General features: G+C 31.9%; 1 protein-coding gene across 1 annotated transcript in view; it reads left to right on the plus strand.

Annotated features, from left to right (window-relative positions):
• The window catches only part of LOC123699485 (neurexin-1), a 94,796-nt gene that overhangs the window by 16,732 nt on the left and 55,876 nt on the right, over positions 1-22,188 (plus strand). The window contains exons 3-4 of the mRNA XM_045646432.1: positions 97-230; positions 19,476-19,620. Coding sequence (XP_045502388.1) covers positions 97-230; positions 19,476-19,620 — 279 coding nt within the window. The remainder of the gene's footprint in view (positions 1-96; positions 231-19,475; positions 19,621-22,188) is intronic.

The raw sequence follows: 22,188 nt of genomic DNA on the forward strand, positions 1-22,188 counted from the left end.
ACATGATACGTGTAACATGTACTTACTAGATAATGAAGTTAACTTATGTTTTGTATTGTAAAGTTGAATTTGAGTTTAAGTGTGAGTTTGATACAGGTGGCCCGCCGTGACGAGCACACGTCCCTCTCAGTGGACGGCGTCACGCAAAGCAAAACGTCACGCGGCAAGGAATACGCTTTTGGAAAATTTACAACCAATTCTGATGTCTTCGTGGGCGGCATACCACCATCGTAAGTATATTACAATTACCTATTTAATGTATTAACAATTGTAATATTTAATTGTATGAAAAGGAACTTATTTTAAATCAATTGGGTTAAATAGGCGGGATACGTTTTTATTAAAATGTGCAGAGGCACAAATAAACAAACAAACACACATTCGAATTTATAACATTGTTAGTGCTAGTAAGGATTATAATATCATGGTTTATGTTCGACGATATGTGACATGAAGCAGCCCGCAGCTAGCCTGGTAGAAAGATTATGGCATAAGCCTCTCACCCTTATCAGTGAGAAGGAAAATCGTGGTTTTAACAGATTTTCCCGGATCATCTCAACTTTGTTACACGTCATTCACAAAAATGATTGTTTGAACGATATATTAAGATATCCGTTTATTTCTTTATCAGCCAAAGGGAACAAAATTAATTCAAAATCCAAGAAAGCATCGCAACGGAAAACCACGTGTAAGCAAGCCGTAAATGGATTATTTATTTTGTATCGCATAAATATAAATAAAACGCACAAAAAGAACAATCGAAATATATAAATTTCAGAGAGTAGGAATCTAAATATCAGCGTAAAAGTGTAGTAAATACCGTTTCATTGCGTTACAACTTACATTACAAGCAAACGATACAGATTAAAAATTTTCGACAGTTTAGGTACAATCTCGCGAGTTAAATTATATAATCTATGGTTTTCATCTACGACAACATAAACATTAAAAAGTTACGATGTATAAAAGCCTATCTTATCTGTGTAGGACAATCAGGTACTATAAAGTTTATATATTGGCATATATGGTACGTAAAACCTATCAAAGGTTAGGCTTTGACCTAGGGCATTAATTAGGATACTAAGATACACGAGCACTCAGCGGTAATGGAAAGGGACGAACACACAAACTTCGAGGCCGGTCATTAATTACAAGTGCTTTAGTATGGAATGATCGATTTTAGATGACATAAGAAAGGTATTACGCCTTGTGACAAGGCTTCTTTATGCAAATACATGTTTTCAATGGTCGTGTTACTGGTTGGACCATTAATAGATATCCTATAATCCTATAGAAATACCAAACAATAAAAAAAATAATTATGACCGTTTCAAGGTTATTAATTTTTTTTTTTTTTTTTTTTTAATTTAAAAAGGAGGAGCTGGTGTCTGAAATGGGTTTTAACCGGTATCACAGATCACCAGGTCCCCGCCCTCGGAACCAAAATACACTCACAAAAATAAGTTTCACATACATAATTCAAGAGTTTGTGCTTAGGTAGTGAGAACGACATAAGTTTATTGTTATTTAAAATTTAAAAACAAAAAAAAAAAAATTAAAATAATATAATATACCTACATATGTGTTTGTGTGTTGTGTGAGTGTTGTGTGTGTGTATGTGTGTGTGTGTTGTGAGTGTGTGTGTGTGTGTGTGCGCGCGTTTATGTTTGTGTGTCATAAATATTTTCCAATTCATCCATTTGTTTATTTATATTTTAAATAAAATAATTTACACTGAAAGCAATTTTATCATTTTACCTACTGTAATAAATAATTTATTATTATATTATTAATATTAATTTCATATTTACTAACATCACAATTTATAGCAAGTTTTCGGTAGCAGCATAATCCAATTTTTGAATCCATTCCTTTACCACACGTTTACACTTGTCAGTTGTTAGTGAATAAATTGAGAGAATTTCGTTTAATTTATTGTAGATATTAGGGCCCTGGTAACAAAAAAAGCGATGTAAAATTATTTCTTAGCATTCTTATAATTTTTACACGCTTTATATTAGCTTCACCTGTATGTTTGTTTGTAACCGACTTCTTTGGGCGCGATTTTGTCCCACTTTAAACGGCCAGATTTCGTTCAAACTTTGTAAGTAGATTTATTGAGGACCGATGACAATACACTAATTTGATAAAAATTTCTATTTTTTAGTTCGGTTTTCTATAAAAAGCGTGTTTTTTAGTTTTTTTTAACTATTATTTTATTTCGTTCTACTTGTATCGGTCGCGGTGTGGTAATCTGAAGCTACGAAAATATCGGAATTTCAATGTCATATACGCCCATTTACACGGCTCTAACAAACAACAGCATAGTAATACATTGTAAATTGTAATTAAACAGTAATTTGTATAGCTTCATCGACCGATCGGATTCCTGTGCGAAGACTTACAAGTCGTATAAGATACTTCTCTTCGTTAATAAAGTGTCGATACACTCTGGTCGGGCTTGCTAATTGCATCTAGAAACTTCGAGAAACGTCATTCTTGGTCGCTTTTCTTAATTTATTTCATTTTTACTGAATTCTTCCTTAAAGAAATTATGTTTAGGAAATTTTGTGTAAGATTTTTGAACAGTATGTAGATGAAATATTGATAAATAATTAGACTAAGCTGTACTACAAGGAAAATAAGTATCTAAAAATTATAATATTATTATCCCGAGTAAATATAATCAAAATATGTAAGCTCTGTTAAAACTCAATTAGCTTTTGGTTGGTCTGTTAGGACCTAAAAATATTATATTAACCTATTTAATATAATGTTTTCTATATGGCTGTAATACTGGGTGTAATATAATATGATATGAAATAACAATATGAAAATTCGTGGAAAAACACAATCTAATCAATTTGGGAGAACGAACTTGCAAGGTCATTCAGCTTGTATCTTTTTCGCGAAAGTCAAAGAAAGATGTCTAATTAAATTAACACATAGGCTCGTTGGCAATTAGGCCTTTGTTGGCTTAGTGCTAATTGGTGCCGAATAACAATAATGTAATCAGATGTCTGAATCCACGTTGCGTGATTTATGCCGGATAAGACTGGGTTTTTGTTTGTAGACATAGCGGTAATTGGAGCTTGTGGGATCAGCGATTAATAATGTTTCTACATAACTGTTTGTAGGCAGTTAATATGTATAATACTGTGTTACTGTGGTGTAGGTATATGTCGTGTATAAGTGATTGGTAGCTTGAGTTAGTACTGTCAGTATTATATTATCTGTGGTAGTATACAATATTATTTAACTAACTTTCACTTTGATTAATTAATTAAAAACTAAATCATCACATAAGTTACTTTCATTTAAATATTAAACACATGTTACTCACGTACTTTTTTCTTAACTTTCAACACTACATTTTTATTATGTACTACATTTTCAGTTCACGTTATCATGCGAAATCTGTTTCCCATAAAATTAATCTTCATAAGAATCCTTCCAATTCGGTTCGTAAGTGTTCAATATGGCATGTTCGTGTAAAAAAAATATTCATGAAAATTAACAAAAAATTAACAACGAATATAAAATAGAATTCCGGTGAAACTAAAGCGTATAACCCAATTTTAGTTTGTCTGCAAACTTAATGCCGACGCTTCCGCCATCACTGTGAACGCATTTCATACAACATGAAAACATGCCAAACGAAAATTGACCCTGTTTCTTTAGTTCAAGGTCCTATTTCACTTGTACCGACATCTCATTTCCATTTAGATGAAGAGATACGTAGAGGCATTTTATTTAATTGAAGTGTCGGGAAATACTAAGCTCTATAGCAAAATACATATGCATTGGAAGCAAATATAATGTTGAAGTAATTAAGATAATCAATTAGATTTTATACAACAATAATATGTTCTACACAAGTTCTAACTTCTACGTAATATTAATATGTTAACGTATAAATTATTATTTTTTGACTAACTAAAATTTGAATGCACTCTGGATTTTTCAATATTTTACTTATGTTTTTCTCCTATTTTCTGATCTTAGTAAAATTTTTACCTATCTAAAGTTATCTTACCTTTAATAAGTTCGGTAAGTAAACATTCGATAATATTATAACTAAGTATTCTATATTCCAACGAAATTACTCCTTCCGCCCACTGCCAGAAAAGTTTTCTATTATTTTAATTTCACGAAACACCTACCACTTATACTTGTTTAAAAGGGCATATTAAATAAAGAGTATGCTAGATGAGCATTTAAAGTTGCGTATAGTGTTTTTATCCTTAATGGATTCCAGTCCCCAAGGATTTTCAAGTGCTTTTACTAACCCCATCCAATAGTATTATATCCTTCCTTTTGGGAAGTTGTGTAATCCTTAAAAGTAAATAAACTTATGGGTAAGATTAAAGCGGCCAAAGTGTAGTATCTATCTATACAGTAACATTGTCATATATTTCGACTAGCATGTCAATATTGCCATATTTCGACCAGAGGGTAAGCATTGTCCGGCATTTCAGTCCACGTCTTATTTGCATACATGTATGAATGTACAATTTCGTAGATTTCCGAGTGTATTTAATAAATATGGTTGAGAAAAAAGCTAATCACTTCCTGCAAATCAAATGATCAAGATTGGCCAACGATAAGGAGTAATTTGAAGACATTTAGGTCGGGAAGAAGATCGTTAAGGTGGTAATTACCAGTATTTCAGTGAGACAGAAACAGAAGGCGGATTTAATCAGATAACTTCTTGATACAATTACCTACTTACTATAATTTAAATATAAAGTGCTTTTGTAAAAAACAAAAAAAGTGGGAGAAGAAATGATAAGCTACTGAAATAATTATAGCAACCCACATCGCATTCATTTATTTGATTTTAGACGAATTTAGTTCACATAAATTTAGTCCCGCAATTAAATCTCATCTACCCTCATTTAGTTAAACATTACTTTCTCATTGTTTCATAAAATTACACTTATCCTACACAAAAGCAATGACATTAATTATATATATGGATATCTATAAGTAGAGATTATTATTAGCCATTGTTAAAACTAGGAGCAAAAATGAGTTATTTTTCCCAATGGGCCTGAATAATGTAAGTCGCCCCTGAGGAAGGACTACATGTATCACCTGTCAAGTTAACCGTTAGACGGACGTTTTATCACTGACCGAAAATATATTTGTTTTTGTTCGCGTGCCCTTGAGTGTGGCTGGTTGTTTCTTCAGTGAAACTCAATGCGGTATTGTTTAAGAAATAGTGGAGAGTGTGACCGAAGAATTTGGAGCTAAAGGAAATAAAATTAACACGGGATTATTATTAAAATTTTAAATTTTGTCTGAGTTTCAGTTTGAAACAGAGCTATCTATACATTAATCTTGATTATCGTAATGAGTACCGGTGGCTTAATTTACGAGCTCTATATGCAATGTAATTTTGGTCTTTAATAATTTAAGGATTCTATACGTGGGAGGCGACATATTGCCTATCTAATATCTAGGATAGGCCCTTTACTTAGATTCTAATACTAATCCTTCGCAAAATGTCACGTATCCCAAGAGATAGGTCGGGATAAACTTAGTATAACCCACATAATATGTCCAATTATTTTGGCACAATTCCTAACTGGTGCTTAAATTCTGTACGTGTATTGATACGAAAGATTATATCAGTGATGCCATTTATATATTAATTTTGCCTAGGATTAGATCGCAAGTATACCTATTATATTGAAAATATAAGGTTTAGCTAATATTTTAGCAACAAAATGTGCAATTTCATAACATTGAAAATTGATAACTATGTTCAAGTTGTATATTCTAGTATTTTTTTCCATACGCAAAAGAAGTATAACTTCTAACGCGTGTACATAAGTACACACACTCTTTTTTTTTGTCCAGCAAACGAATCAAACTTTCTTGACGACCTTTTTGTTTTTTCTTACAAGTAAACTCACAGCTTCATTAACCAAATCCATAATTTGCTCCTCTGTCATGTTAAATAGCTTTTTCCAATCTCGTCGATGGCCGTGCTAACGATGGCCTTGCCATTCGGATCACGTCCTGATCAGTATTCAGGGGACAGGTGTGTTGCCCTCTTTGGGACGTATTAGCCAACTAGCTGGAGTATTAAATTGGTATAGTAAGACGATACTTAAAGTTCTTTGCTCTATTGTTGGGTGTTTTTGATGTCGTTATTGTTATGTCGGAATGTTAGTGTTGTAAGAATTTTGATTTAAAGAAATAAAAAACGAAATCTAAAGTGAATAGATAAATAATGTTAATGGATTAATGTACAAATATAAATTGAGTTACGAAAAGAAAAGTGAAAGATACAGTATTCAATATTTTTATTTGATTTTATATAAGATGTTATAATATTGAGGTCTCAAAGCACAATGTCTAACTTCTAGCCTGTAGCGCCGTAGCACTTAGCTACGCTTTGTAGACATCTACGCGAATGTAGCGTGTCTTGATTATGTCTACTACAGTATTCATAATGTATTAAGTGCTGGGTTGTTTAAGAATATTATCTTTGTTTCTAAGGTATATATTTTTTATTTTCTTTTTTATAAGTTGTAAAGTTTGTATGGAGTTTTGTCGCGTTGAGATGAATACAAAATTTTAACATTTTGTTAACATATGCCAGTAAATCCCATATTATTATGGAAACGCTGAAAAAACAGATAGAAAAGTATATAGTACACAATGGGTGGGCGAAAATGTTATTCATGCTTACTATTCAATGGAATAATATCTACAACGACATAGTTTTACGACATAAAATAATAATCTATACTAAAAATTAATCGGTTAATTTTGTGTACATTATCAAGTTAAATTGTAGCCATTTTTATTATGACTAACTACTTTTATAGCTCAGGAAATTTTATTTTCGGAATATTACGATTCAATAAAAACTGTTATAAAGTGGATGTAACCTACATTCGCAAAGTTTTCCAGAACTTCGTTAATAGTTTCAGTGTTTCTTTCGAAGACAATCACATGTATCGATCTTTGCTCTTTGGCCCACATTTCCTTGGAGTTAACCGGAACGTATAAGATTTTAGCAAAGGAATCTTTTTGGCTAGCCAATTATCTGAATAAGAGGGAATTTCATTTTTAAAGGGATTCGAACTATAATGAGTGCAAAAATCTTTTGTTTGGTTAATAAAATCGAAATTAAATTGTTTTAAAACAGTAACTAACATAGTGAACCATTTATCATAACTTGATGGCACGTTTGACCTTGTACTATAATTACAATTATCGCAGTAGATATAACATTTCCTAAAACTAAGCTAGCATCGAACCGTCAGATGAAAATTGGATGATAGATTGAACTAATTCCCTAATTTCTTTTTGTCTATCCATAGCTCTAAGCTTTACCTTACAATAACAAAGACCAGACTTGCAGCGTTCAATAGCAGTCTAGAAACTGCATTATACTTAGACCATACCGTTTTCGGATAACCTAAATACTTATTTCAAAACGCGAGCTCTATATCGAAATATAAAGCGCACCGAGCTGCCTTGAGCTGTTTTCCGACGTTGAATACTCGCTAATGATGCTAGACTTTACTATAAAAACTTTACAAATAATGGAGTTTAGTATCGTAGGAGAGTAAGAGGAATGTTATGTGGCTGGAATCCAATGAATGAGGTTAGATGGAATTCTAGAACGCGGTTTTGGCGCGCATTTTGAATGTTGTGTGCAAAATGGCAGATTTTACGAATGCCAGAATACGCATGTGTTTAAAGCCAGTGTTTTTGTATTATTTGATATTTATACTTAATACATTATTATTTTATAGGTGCACATAATTTTTCTTTAAAAATTATTGTTCGTTTGATATAAAATTCACAAAAAACAATACAACGTCGTAATTAATGTTTGTGTTATCTTCCCAATAACAATTGTGTTTATACAATTTCATTATAATTACTTTAAAGGTATAAACTTATGTTCTGTTACCGTACCTTCCATGAATAAATAAATACATTAATATCACCACAAAACAAAGAGATATAAGGTCACAAGCCGCTGACTATGGTGAACTAATAAAAACTTTATGCAGCAAACATTTCCCCGAGAGACATCTGCCTCAAACGGCTAACATAATAAAGCTTTTGTATTGTTATATACGATGGTAAATTCGTATACTATCATTGCGATTTTTGTTCGCGACAGTTTGTTTTTCGTGTATTGTGTTCGCGCAATGGATTGCGAGACAATGAAATGAGTCGCTCGATAGATTTTGTGGTGCACTTGATAAGCGGTGAAGTCAATGGTATTGGCATAGATAACATGTACCAGGTATTGTAAAATGGTGATGTTGTTAACACAGTTTCGGATAAGATTTAAGTACATACATGTAGTGTAGAAATATGGCAACATGTACAGGTTCTTGAGGTTTTCCTTGAAGATGCTTTGTCTTTATTTAATGCGAATAATGTATTTTGGAATAATAGTTTTCAATTTTTGTGTTCGAAATTGGTGATTTTTGTAATACCGTTGTACGACAATTCTCGCCTGTAAATTACATAAATACAAACATATCTCTATTCATCAAATAAATTCAGCGTATATTTAACGACACCTAGTTCAATGACAAAACGTATCTTGCATTTCAAATTCAAATCAAATCAAAGCTTTGTCCAAAACTAATTTTACACTGGCTTGTCCTGTTATTGCTTTTATAATTTCATTGCATATTTTCACACAGGTTTAAAGTTTGCAGCGTAGAGTTTAATTGTAAATTCTGTACACTATAATGTTGTGTAGTTTTGCTAACACGTTTCAGATTTAAATGAAAATGTTAGGAGGAATTAATCGTGCGAAAACTTGGGAAGTTTTTGGTTTTGTTATAGAATTTAAATTTACATTAACAAAAGAATTATTGTTCCTTATTTTCAAAGTCTTTTACTTTGTATATAATATTGATATTATATAATATTGTTGATGTCTGCTGAACGTTGGCCAAACTCGGTTCAACAACCTAAGAGACGGGACAGTTTTAGTTTTATTAATTTTTATATGCATTTCTTCAATTCTTATTATACACACCATAATATTCTTTCAATTTATTTTTATAATGAAAACGGAGACTTCAAGTTTACTTATTTAATTGAAATAAATTTAGCCAACGATAGAGCAAAGGGAAAGTTAATTGTGTTGTCCGTATTGATTTGTCTGGCTTTAGTTTCAATGTGATCGTGCTTTTGTCTTTTCTTTTGTAAAGGGTTTCACTGGGTCATTCACTTGGTACAAAGGGTTATGGTGAAACTGAAAATTGATTTATAGTGTCACGTTTTTACAGATAACTACTAAAATAGTGTTAGACAAATTCAAAAGTCATGACGTCGCCGAGGTACATATTTACGTTTTCTCTACATAAGAACCATCCTCGTACTTTAAGGAATATAATAAAAAAAGAATTATCGAAATCGGTTCAGCCGTTCACACGTGATGCCGTGACAACGCGAAACGGGTTTCATTTTTATAAATATAGACTATATTGTTTAATGTAGCATAACTTATTTATTTAGTTTATTTAATAATGTATTTATAGATAAATGATACAATATGACCCATTTTAAGAGATAAGAAATAAAATTTTGTACTTCTTAAAAATGGTCGTTCTCTTATTAAAATAAATTCACATATTCCAAAGTACAGTAAAACTTAACATTGTAGGTATTTCCCGGTGTCATTACAAGCGCTTATAGCAGCTGAGTAACGGCACGCGCGTGTTGAGACAGTAAAACGACCCTCGTATGGATCGCTTTAGGTTATCTGTGGGATAACATCACATTGACATAAGGAGTATCAATTGGTGTCGTTTAATCAATTCGCGAGGCTCAGGGACTTACGGCCTTGTTTGATTTCAAATGTTTGTTGATATTTTTGTTATGTAAAATAGGTGTTCGTCTAATTAAGTTGTTGTAGTCATGTTTGATTAGTGATTGAAAGCAAGTGATAATTAATAATTAGTATGGAAACAATAATAATCAGGTTTATATTATGTGCAATTGTTACAAGTACGATAATTCGAAAATATTCTCTGTCTTAGTTCCTTATATATGAAATATAATAAATAGTCTATATATAATATTATAGTCATTTTCGCGGGATAAAAAATAGCTTATGTCCTTTCTCGGGTATCAAAATATCTCCATACCAAATTTCATGAAAATTGGTTCAGTGGTATAGGCGTGATTGAGTAACAGACAGACAGACAGAGTTACTTTCGCATTTATAATATTAGTATGGATTATATAAATTCACATCTAAAACTCATATCCCACAATTGTGATGCTACGTGACCCTGACTTGTTTTCTCGTCTGCTTGTCATAAAATAAACGTATTCCCTTAGGATGTCTATTTGTAGTAATATTTAGAAATATTTTCAATGGAATACCACCGCAATTCACGGAGGCTCAAAGTTGATTGTTACTTGGAGTACTTGTTATCCAATTTTAGTGTTTTCTACTTCTTGTATTTTTCTTTTTATTGTCCATAGATTCCATTATGCCCGTGGAACTTTTCACTTGGTAGAGATTGTTAGTTTGAAATGTATCTGGATTAAATTCGATAAAATGAAACGATCGTTCTATTTATATTTACTGTTTTGGAAAGAGCTTAGAGTCGATCGTCTTAAGCTCTTGGATTGTCGTTCTGTGTTCGTCGTTTATGTTAAGATTGTAGTGTGTAGAAACAGCAATATTATTTTGTAGACTTTTATTTATATCGTTTCATTAGCATCGTGCTTTTACTACATATAAATGCATCTTTGTGCGTATGATACATGCTTCAATGTGTAGTTATCATTTGCTTTATTTCAATACTATCAACCAAAGTTTGTTTTAATATAAAATGTTTTTGTTTTACTCGGCTACGTAGGATCATATTGTGGTCTCATTTTCTTACAGTCCGTATGAGGTCCAACACAAATAGCATGTGAACAAGTAAAATATAAATAATAATTATTCTAGTAATTGCAACATAGCGGTCGAGTAGGCATTCCCAAAAGACGCATTAGTCAAGTTGAAACTTAAATCACAACAATTATACGTTTATTAACTTACTTTACGGGACTTTGAATTAGTTCGCTTCGAAAATAATTATTTGCTTGGTTTCGACTATAGTGTCGCACAGAGAGACACTTGAGTCGAAACGAATACTAAATAAAATATCTGAACTAAGTAAAATTATTTTCAACAATTCTCTCTATGATTTATATTATAGTTATATCAACAAATATTAATCACCTAATTTCTACTTAACCACCACTTAACCACCACTTTCCTTGAAATTACGATGGAATATTTAATCTGGAACAATGTAACAGGCAGACGGACATAAAATGTTTTATAAAAAATATTTTCCCGTAATCTCGAATACCGGACACGGTTAAGGTCCGGACGTATACGGACGTCTGAAAGGCAGCGTCCGGGCTTTGCAGAATGCGTATGTAAAAATATAATATGATGGATGGCAGGGAATTTTCCTGTAGAAAATTTGCTTTCGAATAGCGGTTTCCAAACTGTATAAAATATTAAAATTTTACATCAGCTTACCCAACTTTACTTCATTTGTTACCAACTTCAAAAATAAGGAAGAGGTTCTCAGTTCGGCCCGTAATTTTTTTACAGAAAAAGCTAAATATTGCTAAATTTATTTTTCCATATTTGAAACTATATTTTATTACAATGAACCTCACAGAAGTGACCTTCCATTACCATAATATCCTTCGATTGCTTGAAGTTCTATCCTATCTAATATTTAAGATGGAATTTTCGGTAGCAATATTGAAATGATTTCCGCTTTATCTACCTAATAGCTCGTCTGGTGTAATTTAGAGCGCTTCACCAATTTAATTCGATTACGGCAAGGCGGACGTTACCGAATAATTACTATTCCGAGGGATACACTAGGCGGCGGGTACACTGACGATTAATAATTACGTATAAGGCTCGGTGTGCACTGTTTGTTTTGTACTTTGGTACGTGTTATACGTTGTAGTACATGAGTTGTTACACGATAACACGGTTAATAATTTAGAATACAATAATTACTTAGTGAGGAAAGAAGGACAATTCGTGAGGCAAAACTTGATATTATAATTGCAATAAGTAGCGTTTTTTACTTTTTAAAACATGATGGAAGTTAACAGTAAGTAAGTTAACCCGCCAGTTAAAAATTCTTTAGAGAAACAGGACTGAGCCTTGGAATAATCACGATTAACTACATTTCAGTTCTTATTAACATAAGTTGTGAAACTAAATCTCGCAAGTAGAAAAATTATAGTTACAACTCGACCTTTAACAAATTCAACATAATTATGAAACTTATTAGCGATACTAACGTTCGTGTATAGCACAGCCTAACAGTTGGGGTTACTGAAATATTAACGTGATAAATTCTATTTCACCTGCGAATCCAGTACTTATCCAAGTATACTAAATGGACGCTATAAATCGTGTATTTGTAGTGATGACAGATAATGAAAGTGGTCGGATTTGTAATAGGCGTCATATTTTCTGAAAATGAAATCATGTAGTAAGTAGTCTTTATTATTTTTTGTACTATATTCTTTATGAACCACTGATTATGTGATCACGTCTTTTAATGAAGATATTTTGTACTCATTCCTTCTTAATTGCTAAAAAAAATGTACTTTTGATCAATGTCCATCATAATTTCTATGTCATACCTATCTAAAACAGAAAAAAAATACCGATTTAAAAATCACAAATAGACAAGCACAAGCGATAAATAAATGAATAATTATTTTAAACGCTATCCACTCATCTATTTGAAGTCAGTGCCTGACAGACGAACATAGAACATTCTCTTTAAAAAAATAAATAATGAAAGAATGCATTTATTTACACACACAGAAGGTTTTGGAAGACTTTTAAAAATATTCACTTAGCCACATACGTAATAGGGATGGAAATTTAACCTCTCGCTTGAAACACCGGCTTAATTGGAATAAATCTGAATGACGGTAAATCGTATAAAGATCAAGTTAATAGGTTTCCTACAACTAGGTCGTACACTATGTATTGAATGGATGCCTGTTTCGCTTTTACGTGGTGTTTGTATAATTTTGTGGCGTATAGTTTGAGTAGGTATAGTTTGAATAGGTATAGTTTGAGTAGGTATAGTTTGAGTAGGTATAGTTTGAAGTTTTTGTAGGGTGAAACTTGAGTCGATTAAAAATGTTTCGTTTGGTCTATTGGATATGTAAGAAGTTTATGTTATAGGTTTTATAACATATGATGTTTTTATTCTCATTAAAAATTTGATTATTTCACTTTTTTAAATACAACATTTTAACAATATACCCTGATATTATTTAGGAATATTTCCTTAACATTTCTCACGAGCTTGTCCCAAACCCAATCGGGATCCTTTGAAAGTTGCCATTCTGGTAAAATTACCTCAATAAAAGTGGGATAGGAACATCTAAGGAATCTTAATTAAGTCTCTTTAAATTGGCTTGGTGTGAGTCATGCGCTGTGGCGATGTTGTGGTTTATTTGAGAGGGTTGTTATACTGTTTTTAAGTATTTGTATTAGTTTTAAAATAAGATGCTTTGTTACATTTGAATTTTAAAACGAATTTTTTATATGAAGATTTTTAAACAATTTGACGAGCAACTTTCTGTGTTATAAAATCGGGATAAATAAAAGTAAAAATCCGATCCGACCTTTATTAATTGGATCATCAATTAAAGATTATATGTTACCTATCCCTTTTCATAGAAAAGATAACAAGTTAAAAAAAACTTCAGATCGCATAATCTCTTGTCTTCATCCATACACTTCCTAAAACAAGATGGTTTCCATGAATTATAGTGTCATTAACACAAAAATACCTCATTTTTCCGAGAGTTCCTGAGAGCGGAGTCTTAGTTAAGAGATTTAATGGGATTAACATTGTTAGCTATTAGAAAAGTTTAGACAGTATACATTAAGCGATAAAAAACAAACATTTTTGGAATGGATGATAAAACGATCAAAAAATATAGTGCGCTCTACAAATTGGAATTTCCGCGTTTTTGAGAATTTCTAAAAAAAGAAAAAAAAATAGAAATTGTTTTGTAAGAACTATAGAAGTACTCAAAATTGCTGTTTGCTGAATTGCTATTTTGTTAATGGTAAAATTTATTAAATTACAAGCGGATAATATTATTTTTACTAGAAAATCATATTTCATTTTCAATTGGCGCAATTTTATGAATAATTTCCTATTTTATACTATATTTTCGTTGCTCTGTCTGTATTTTTTTGAGTTTTCATGAAAAACTAAAGTGAAAGCTGAAAAGGCGTCAATTAAATTAATAAAAACATAAAATTCATAGTATCTGTTATTTAAAAGATCAGTGTATCTATTTTTAATCAGATTTTACGCTATACTCAACGGAAAAGCTATCACATCTGTGACCAAAATATCAGAACTATTTTTGCTAAACAATAACATATGCAAACATAATCCAGCTTCCAAACTCAGGGGTCTACATAAACTGGTCACCCCCACATCTCAGTTCACACCAAATTATGTAGAACTAACCTAGATGTCCAGCCCTACGTGACTCATTATGCACAAACATCGCTTCGCAATAATTGTGTGACTACATTAAAATATTTCGTGTCAAGTGGCTACAAGCCAAATTTTAAAGCTTTTTGACAATGCTTTTGATGTCTTTTAAAAGCCTATTTGCCACATCTGTATAGAATAGTGCCACATCTATAAAAGATACTTTGAAGACAATTTATATTCTAGCTTCATAATTAATAAGTTTGTACGAATACTTGATAAAATCTTTATCTTTAGAAATATCAAGATAAGTTTGGAGTACTAGCTAGTATTTCTAGTATACCTCGGTTTCGCCTGCGTTTTTCCGTAATAAAATCGTAAACAAATAATAGGCTATATAACTCAGAAACTCTGTAATTTTCTGTTAGTAAATGAATTATAAAAAGCAGTTTTTGAGTTTATTAAAAACAAAGAAAAAAACAAATCTCTTACACAAGTATATATTTATACCTATATCACGTTCTTCTCGATGAAAATCATACATAATATAATCCCATTGTATCGGGAGCATATTTTTCAAGTCCTTGCGAAATATTTTGCTCGCAACTGCAGATAAAATACGGTCCCTGTAACGGCATCGGCGTACATAAATAACTAGGCCGTTGAGTTTACGGCATTTTGGGCTCCGGCTTGAGGCATTGCTGAGGTAAGCTGTTTTGCTGACAGAATAAACGATTTATATCCATCTATATGACTATGTCTTTAGGCAGTTATTTATTGTTGATGTTGATGCTATATAAACAATGATGTGGACTTGAATTATGTTATGTATATCCTTGATGTAAGCAAAATTTTGTAAGTATTAGTAGATGACTGAGACCCACTTCCATAGATATGTTTTTATCGGCTAGTAGTAGTATCCAGTTAGTGATAAGTTTCATAATTTATCTGCTTATACATTGACCAAACATGCAACAATAAAAAGAATAGCTTGTACTCATAAAAACACATTGAACTGCATTAGTAATGAAGAATATCTTCGGGTTAACTTTCTATCGTTACCCACTTAATCATAAAGATAAGTGTCACTAGACCAAATAGCCACCAAAATCTTAAGGCAAATCTATATTGTAGTTCACTTAAGAGATTGTCAATCAACTGAATATTATATAAACCACACAAAGGTGACATTTTGTATAATATTAATTTAGAATGGATGGTATAAAGGGTAAAAGGGATTACTTTTTTAGAAATACACTGAGAGGGTGTGCAAAACCTTTATTAATTGACATGTCGATTGGCAGGATGTATAAGGTCACTTTGCCTATTTTAACAGGAGGTGGATCGAATTCATGAATGAACAGAAGAAACAAGTGAGGTGTACAATTATTAGGGACATAGATTTTCTAGTGGCTAAGTAATTTATTAAAAAGAGGACTGGACGAAGCTATAAATCAATGAAATAAATATCCTCGCAAATATGAAATATTGAGACAAAAATTGACCTTTATAACACATCTTGTAACTAAAAGGAAAAGTAATTATCTTAAGAATTATTAGTATTTCATGTATTTTATAATATTTTATTATTCCCAGCGGGCTGTCTGGCAGATGTCAAGCGATAGCCTATGTGCTGCTTTTATAATTATTTTAACTTTTTATCGTTTTACTGGTGTACCCCGTGGTTTCGTATTTAGGGATATTTTTCCTGCCTCTGCAACATTTTGCTGCAGCAGAAAAAATGTTCTTCGCTCCTATCAGTCAAAGCATGATCTTGATGAGATGAAATGAGTTTTTCTCTACCCAAACATGAGTATTATTATCGGCTTATTATTATTTACTGTTATAATTTTTTTTAAACGCTGACATTTTTAAACTGTGACATAAGAATAATTTAGATATAATATTATTAGGTGAGTATTTAATTGAATTGGGACTACTACAATGTATTTTAATAAAATTAAGTTAAATTAATTTTGTAAATGTATCAATATGTAATATACTATACGATTGCATGCTAGTTCACATGGCGAACACTGTTACGCAATACTTTGTAATACAAAACATCTAATGTACGTGTTCAAGCAATTAATAAATGAATTTGAATTTGTATAGCTTATAGCTTTCTTCGAAAAAATGGACTATCCAAAACAACAATAAATTTTCAATTGCGCGGTCAATCAATCAAACACACTCTTAATCGTGAGTTTACGGGATGGAGGATTTCGTAAACTTTATAATATAAATATATAGCAAAACAAATAAAAAGCAAAAGTATTAATACGTCTATATGTATATTCTCACGTTGAACGTTCAGAAACAGGTCACGCGATACGGACTCGTCCATTGTGGGCTATTGATGCCAGTCGAGCGGGTAAGCGATAAACGTCGGCCAATTTTGATACCTTTGATGTTATCCTTTGTTTATGTGTGTGTATATGTAGATAGAAGGCAATTGAGTGTTTTTAATTTTTGTTTTATAGCATTAACTAGCTGGCCCGGCGAACTTTGTACCGCCCAGTCAATGAATGTCGTGTTACCTTTGGGCTTGGAACTAATTTAGGCTATGATGAACGGAATACAATGATACAAAATAAATATAGATATAGGTATTATGGCTTTTTATTTCGATGAATAACACATATAGAAATAGAAAAAAAAATAATTACTTAAATACTTCATACCTATACGTGTCAGAGAAAAATTACCTATTGAATTAAACTACTTTTTGCAGCCTGGGATGCACTCAAATTAACTCTTTTCGTTCTTTAACTGGTGTCGACCACAAATAGTTTCCTTTCACTTTAATTATGATAGTTCTACTTCTACCACTATCATCGGGCATTAATATACATATAGAATTTGAAAATTTGAAGAATAGAAAAACTCGGCTGTGTGGCGGGATTTAAATCCGTATTACCGTGGCAAATCCTTAGGGCTTAAAACTTTAGGTCACCTGCGCTAGTAAAACTCAATCTAACTTGTCTGTGAGTTTGTTCGTTTACAATTGTTAATCATGACACATGTAAATTTGTTTCCATTTGTTTCATTGGCAAACCAAACTAAAGAAAAGAAATAAACTTGCCCTATTATCATAACCAATAGTATCCATCAACGCAAAGCTCCCAACAAATACACCATTATAGTTATTAAACGTCAAAAAACTAACAAATGTTGACTTGAAAGCGATTTTAAATTACATCGCCGAAGACACGTCAAGCCCAAGATATATTGTGGCGATGGAAGGGGACGGCTGATAAATTGCTATCTGTCCTTGTCACACGATGGCTTCGAGATGTCACGTTCTTTGAGGTTGCTTTTTGAAATTCATTCCAAGAGAAGCATTCTGTTTACTTGTACTTTGCTGTCTTGTGTTCTTTTAAAGGCAATTTTACCACAGAGCATCATATAAGAAGATGTGATTAAATAAAAGAAGCAGTATGTACTATGTATTCTAGTAACTGGTTATAAAATCTAAAGTTTAACAACTGAAGATATAATATTTGGATTAACAGGCTTAAAGAAAAGTAAATAATATATATTAAAGTATAGAGGCTTAATATTATTACAAACTAGCAGTCCGCCCTGGCTTCGCCCGTGGTACATATTTACCTTTTCTCCACATAAGAACCATCCCCGTACTTCAAGGAATATATTAAAAAAAGAATTATCGAAATCGGTCCACCCGTTCTCGAGTTATGCGCTTACCAACACATTTTGCGATTAATTTTTATATATAAAAGATGGAAAAATGAGCAATAATTTAACCCATTATGATTAGTTACAATATGTTAAATTATAAATATTTGTGGACAAACTCATATAATTTGTAAATTCAGTGAGCCGCAAAGCCCAAAAGATTAAAGAGATTCGTTCTTTGGCCACGAAAGCGTAAAGATAAAATTACCTTCACATTTTTGATATACAAAATAAGTATTTGTTCAGTTGAAAACAATTTGTTTATTATTTAATCAAATATATGGAAATTACACATCTGTCATTATTATGTTATTTTTTAAAAGAGCAATTTCAATTTCTTTAACGTGATTACAAAAATTCGAATAGAGAGGCTTGTGATCTTTATAATATGAATCGAGGATTAGAAAGTTACCCATACAAATAACTCTTAGCAGAGACAGAAAAAGCCTATTATGGAACAGATATGTATCTTATATAGTGGGATGCTGCGTATTCTCTATTGTTTGATTTTACGCGAGTATTATACATAAAATCCGCTAATATCTATTATTTCTAAGTGGGATGCTGGCTCTTAATTATTTCGAGTTTAAGACACAGTTTAGGGATAATGTTTAAGCAAAATAAAGATTTATTTCCATTATCTCCTATAAAACATATCAAGCTTCAGACTTATCTTCGTATGATATGTTTTCAGAGTAAATCTTTACCGATACGAAGTTTATTGTGCCAACAATAATTTCAGTAGTTGCCCGAAGACAGGAAGTAGTGATCCAGTTATAGCCTGATGCCTAGGAGAGATGTATAGCTATAAATGCTCCATTTATCTAACGTCGTGTCGAATTTTTGTCCCCTGGGCATAAGAGGGTAGATGGAACTTAACTGCGTTCTATTGTGCTATGATATCTTCTGAAAACACTGTCCTGTTGTTATTCTTTAATAAATAGCATGAAAGCACAGATTTGGTAGCATTCAAAGTCCCATTTATCATTAATAATGTATTGATAATGTAGGTAAAAGGTGTTTCACTAGCACATACATCATACAACTATTTTGTTGTTTATTATTTACTAGCTATTTGTCCATTTTGCCCATAAGTAAAAAAATAAATCTGTATCATTCGGAAAAGATGCCGCTTTCTAATGGAAAAATATTTTTTTTAACCTATCGTAATGTTGAATAAAAAAAAATTAAATCATTCTTTTGAATAATATTTGTATATATAATTAGCGTATTTTTCAGGTCTAATGTAAAATCCCTTTCCAGATATAACTCCAAGCTGTCAACGCTAGCACTACCGTCCGTGATCTTCGAGCCCAAGTTTAAAGGGGCTGTGAGGAACTTGGTGTATTCAGACCTGCCGGGGCAACCGCCTCGGAGGCAAGAGCTCAGACACTCGAGGGATCTGAAGGTAAGCTTTTGGAAGTAGTTAAACTGGGATTTTGTAAACATATTATTTGTCAAAATATTAATTAAACTACGTGCAATCTATAAGCTATGTGTGACTTGAATTTGATATAATTTATTTTTGACTATTAAGTTATGTATTGGTTTTCAACAGATGTTAGTATAGAGAGAATTCATTTTTTAGTTTAAAAATACATTTTTTATAAATTCACAAAATACCCGTCCATCAATTCTTTCAAAATTTTCTCAAAATCTACATAATACCTATCCGTAAGCAAACATCTATAAAACACAAACTTTCCCATTAAACATTAGCAGGTTTGTTTCGACGTGTCAAAACATATCACCTTTAAAATACATACACTTACCTTTACCCATATCAACTATTTGATTCAAAGTCAAAGGTGATGTTAAATGTAGAAGTAGTAGGTCCGTTATTTCGGGGTGACCTCTTGTCTGGTTCGCTATTTAGGCGTAGCTTTGACCCATTTGAATTTACAATTAACGTGCTCATCTCTGTTTGAGAGCTTTTTAACTGCTCCAGTTTCAGTTAAACTGTTTTAATTTAAGTAGTTTGTTAATACACTAGCTTTGGTTACACTGTATTTAAGATCGTCAAAATTTATCAGAGTTTTTCCTTCTTTTGGTTTCATTTTGGTAAGGAATGAGGAGCAATTCAAATACAAATTCTGTTCGTAGCTTAAAAGCTTATTTTCCAAATTGTAATATTAATTTGAATTTTGTAAATAAATTACGTGGACTGAGATAAAATTCTAGGAAATACAGGTTGGATTGTTTGTGTTCAGTTAATGTTTTCTGTACTAGTCTAAATACATCTACCACTAGGCGGGTTCACATAGAGTGAGCAGCTTAGTGAAGCAATCTAAGCAAAGCAGCTCGATCTGTGTGGTCCTATTCAGTTTAATGGAATTTTATAACATTAATAAGCCCTTCCACCCAGAACTCCATGGTCGTAACTCCACACTAACCACTAAACCGGCATACGCAAGGAAGTATCGACTATTAGCCGTAAACCATTGTTAGTTGAAGGGACACGAATGTTCTCGAAAGTTTTGCGTCAATAAATATCCTGATAAACCCAGGGAAGATTTAGAAAGGTAGGCCTGAAAAACGCTTGGATCTCGGTTTCGCTCGTAAAGGACCTTTAGGTAAATGTACCGAGGTTATTTTATATAGATTTGTAACAGATGTTAACGCAGCCATTCTTGCGGGATAAAGAACAATTCTTTCTACTTATCATTGAATTTCTAAGTTTTTGTTGAGATATATGCGCAAATTCGAGTACTTAGTAGATTCGTCGATTCGAGTAGTTAGTTCTGAATCGGACATTGATTTTTCAAATATGAGTAGATTAATAATTATTGTATTGTAGATATCTTAATAATTCAGACAGAAAAGTTAAATGCTATTTTTTCATAGAAATTAGGTACCAACGGTTCTGATAGCAATTTCAGAGAAGGTTGGAGAAAAAACTCACTTTAATAAACATTTTTATAATTTTCTTTAAACAGTACTATAAAAGAATGGCTCATGATAAAGCCGTTGCATACTTAACTTAAACCCGAGACACGTACATTAAATAAATCTGAAGTTCCCGTTAATGTCTCCTCCGAGCTATTTCCCTTTGTCTTTTTAGATATAAATATTTATGGAACTAACTGTTTAACTCCAAGCTATTCTAACGAGTTTTATCGATGTAATCTGTGGATGTCATGTTTGTTGAAATAATTATACGTTTTTGTTTATATTAGGGCCGATTTTTCAATCCTTGGTTAAAATTTATCCGTCCAATATAGTATTATACGAACATTTTAAAATGTCACCTGTATACTGTCAAATACTGTCCGTATTTTACAATTACAATACATTTTTGAAATGGTAGTTTAATACGTTATTCGATGAATAAGTTTTAACCAAATATTGAAAAATCAGCTCTTAGATGATTTACATAGATGCGTCGCGTCAGAGTCCTTCATTTAGCTTCTTCCAAGTAGGTATTGTCAATTTGGGGTGAAATAACATCTTGAAAAATGTCGTGTTTAACTCTTCGTGGATTTTTTTATTTCCGTATAATTATCATGTATGCTGTACGTATTACCATCTCTGTTATCATATTATGTACGATATGCATAAGTAAAAAGCCATCCTAGCCTCTTCCTAGTCTTCTCATATATAAAAATGAATCGCAAAATGTGTTGGTAAGCGCATAACTCGAGAACGGCTGAACCGATTTCGATAATTCTTTTTTTATTATATTTCTTGAAGTACGAGGATGGATCTTATGTAGAGAAAACGTAAACATGTACCACGGGCGAAGCCGGGGCGGACCGCTAGTTTTTCATAAAAATGTGCTACATTTTTTTTGAAAGATTTTGTAGTTTCTTAGAGAAAGAAACCGTCCATCCTTATAAATTATATTACGAAATTATTATGAAATGCACTTGGTATTCCTTATTTCAATGAAAGTCTGTTTCAATAAATTTCCACGCAGTCTTGATATTCTTTCATGTTTGGAGTTTCTTACGCCTTTCCAAATTCAATAACTCTTAAA

Source organism: Colias croceus, chromosome 18 (assembly GCF_905220415.1).
Source record: "Colias croceus chromosome 18, ilColCroc2.1".
Classification (NCBI taxonomy): Eukaryota; Metazoa; Arthropoda; class Insecta; order Lepidoptera; family Pieridae; genus Colias; species Colias croceus.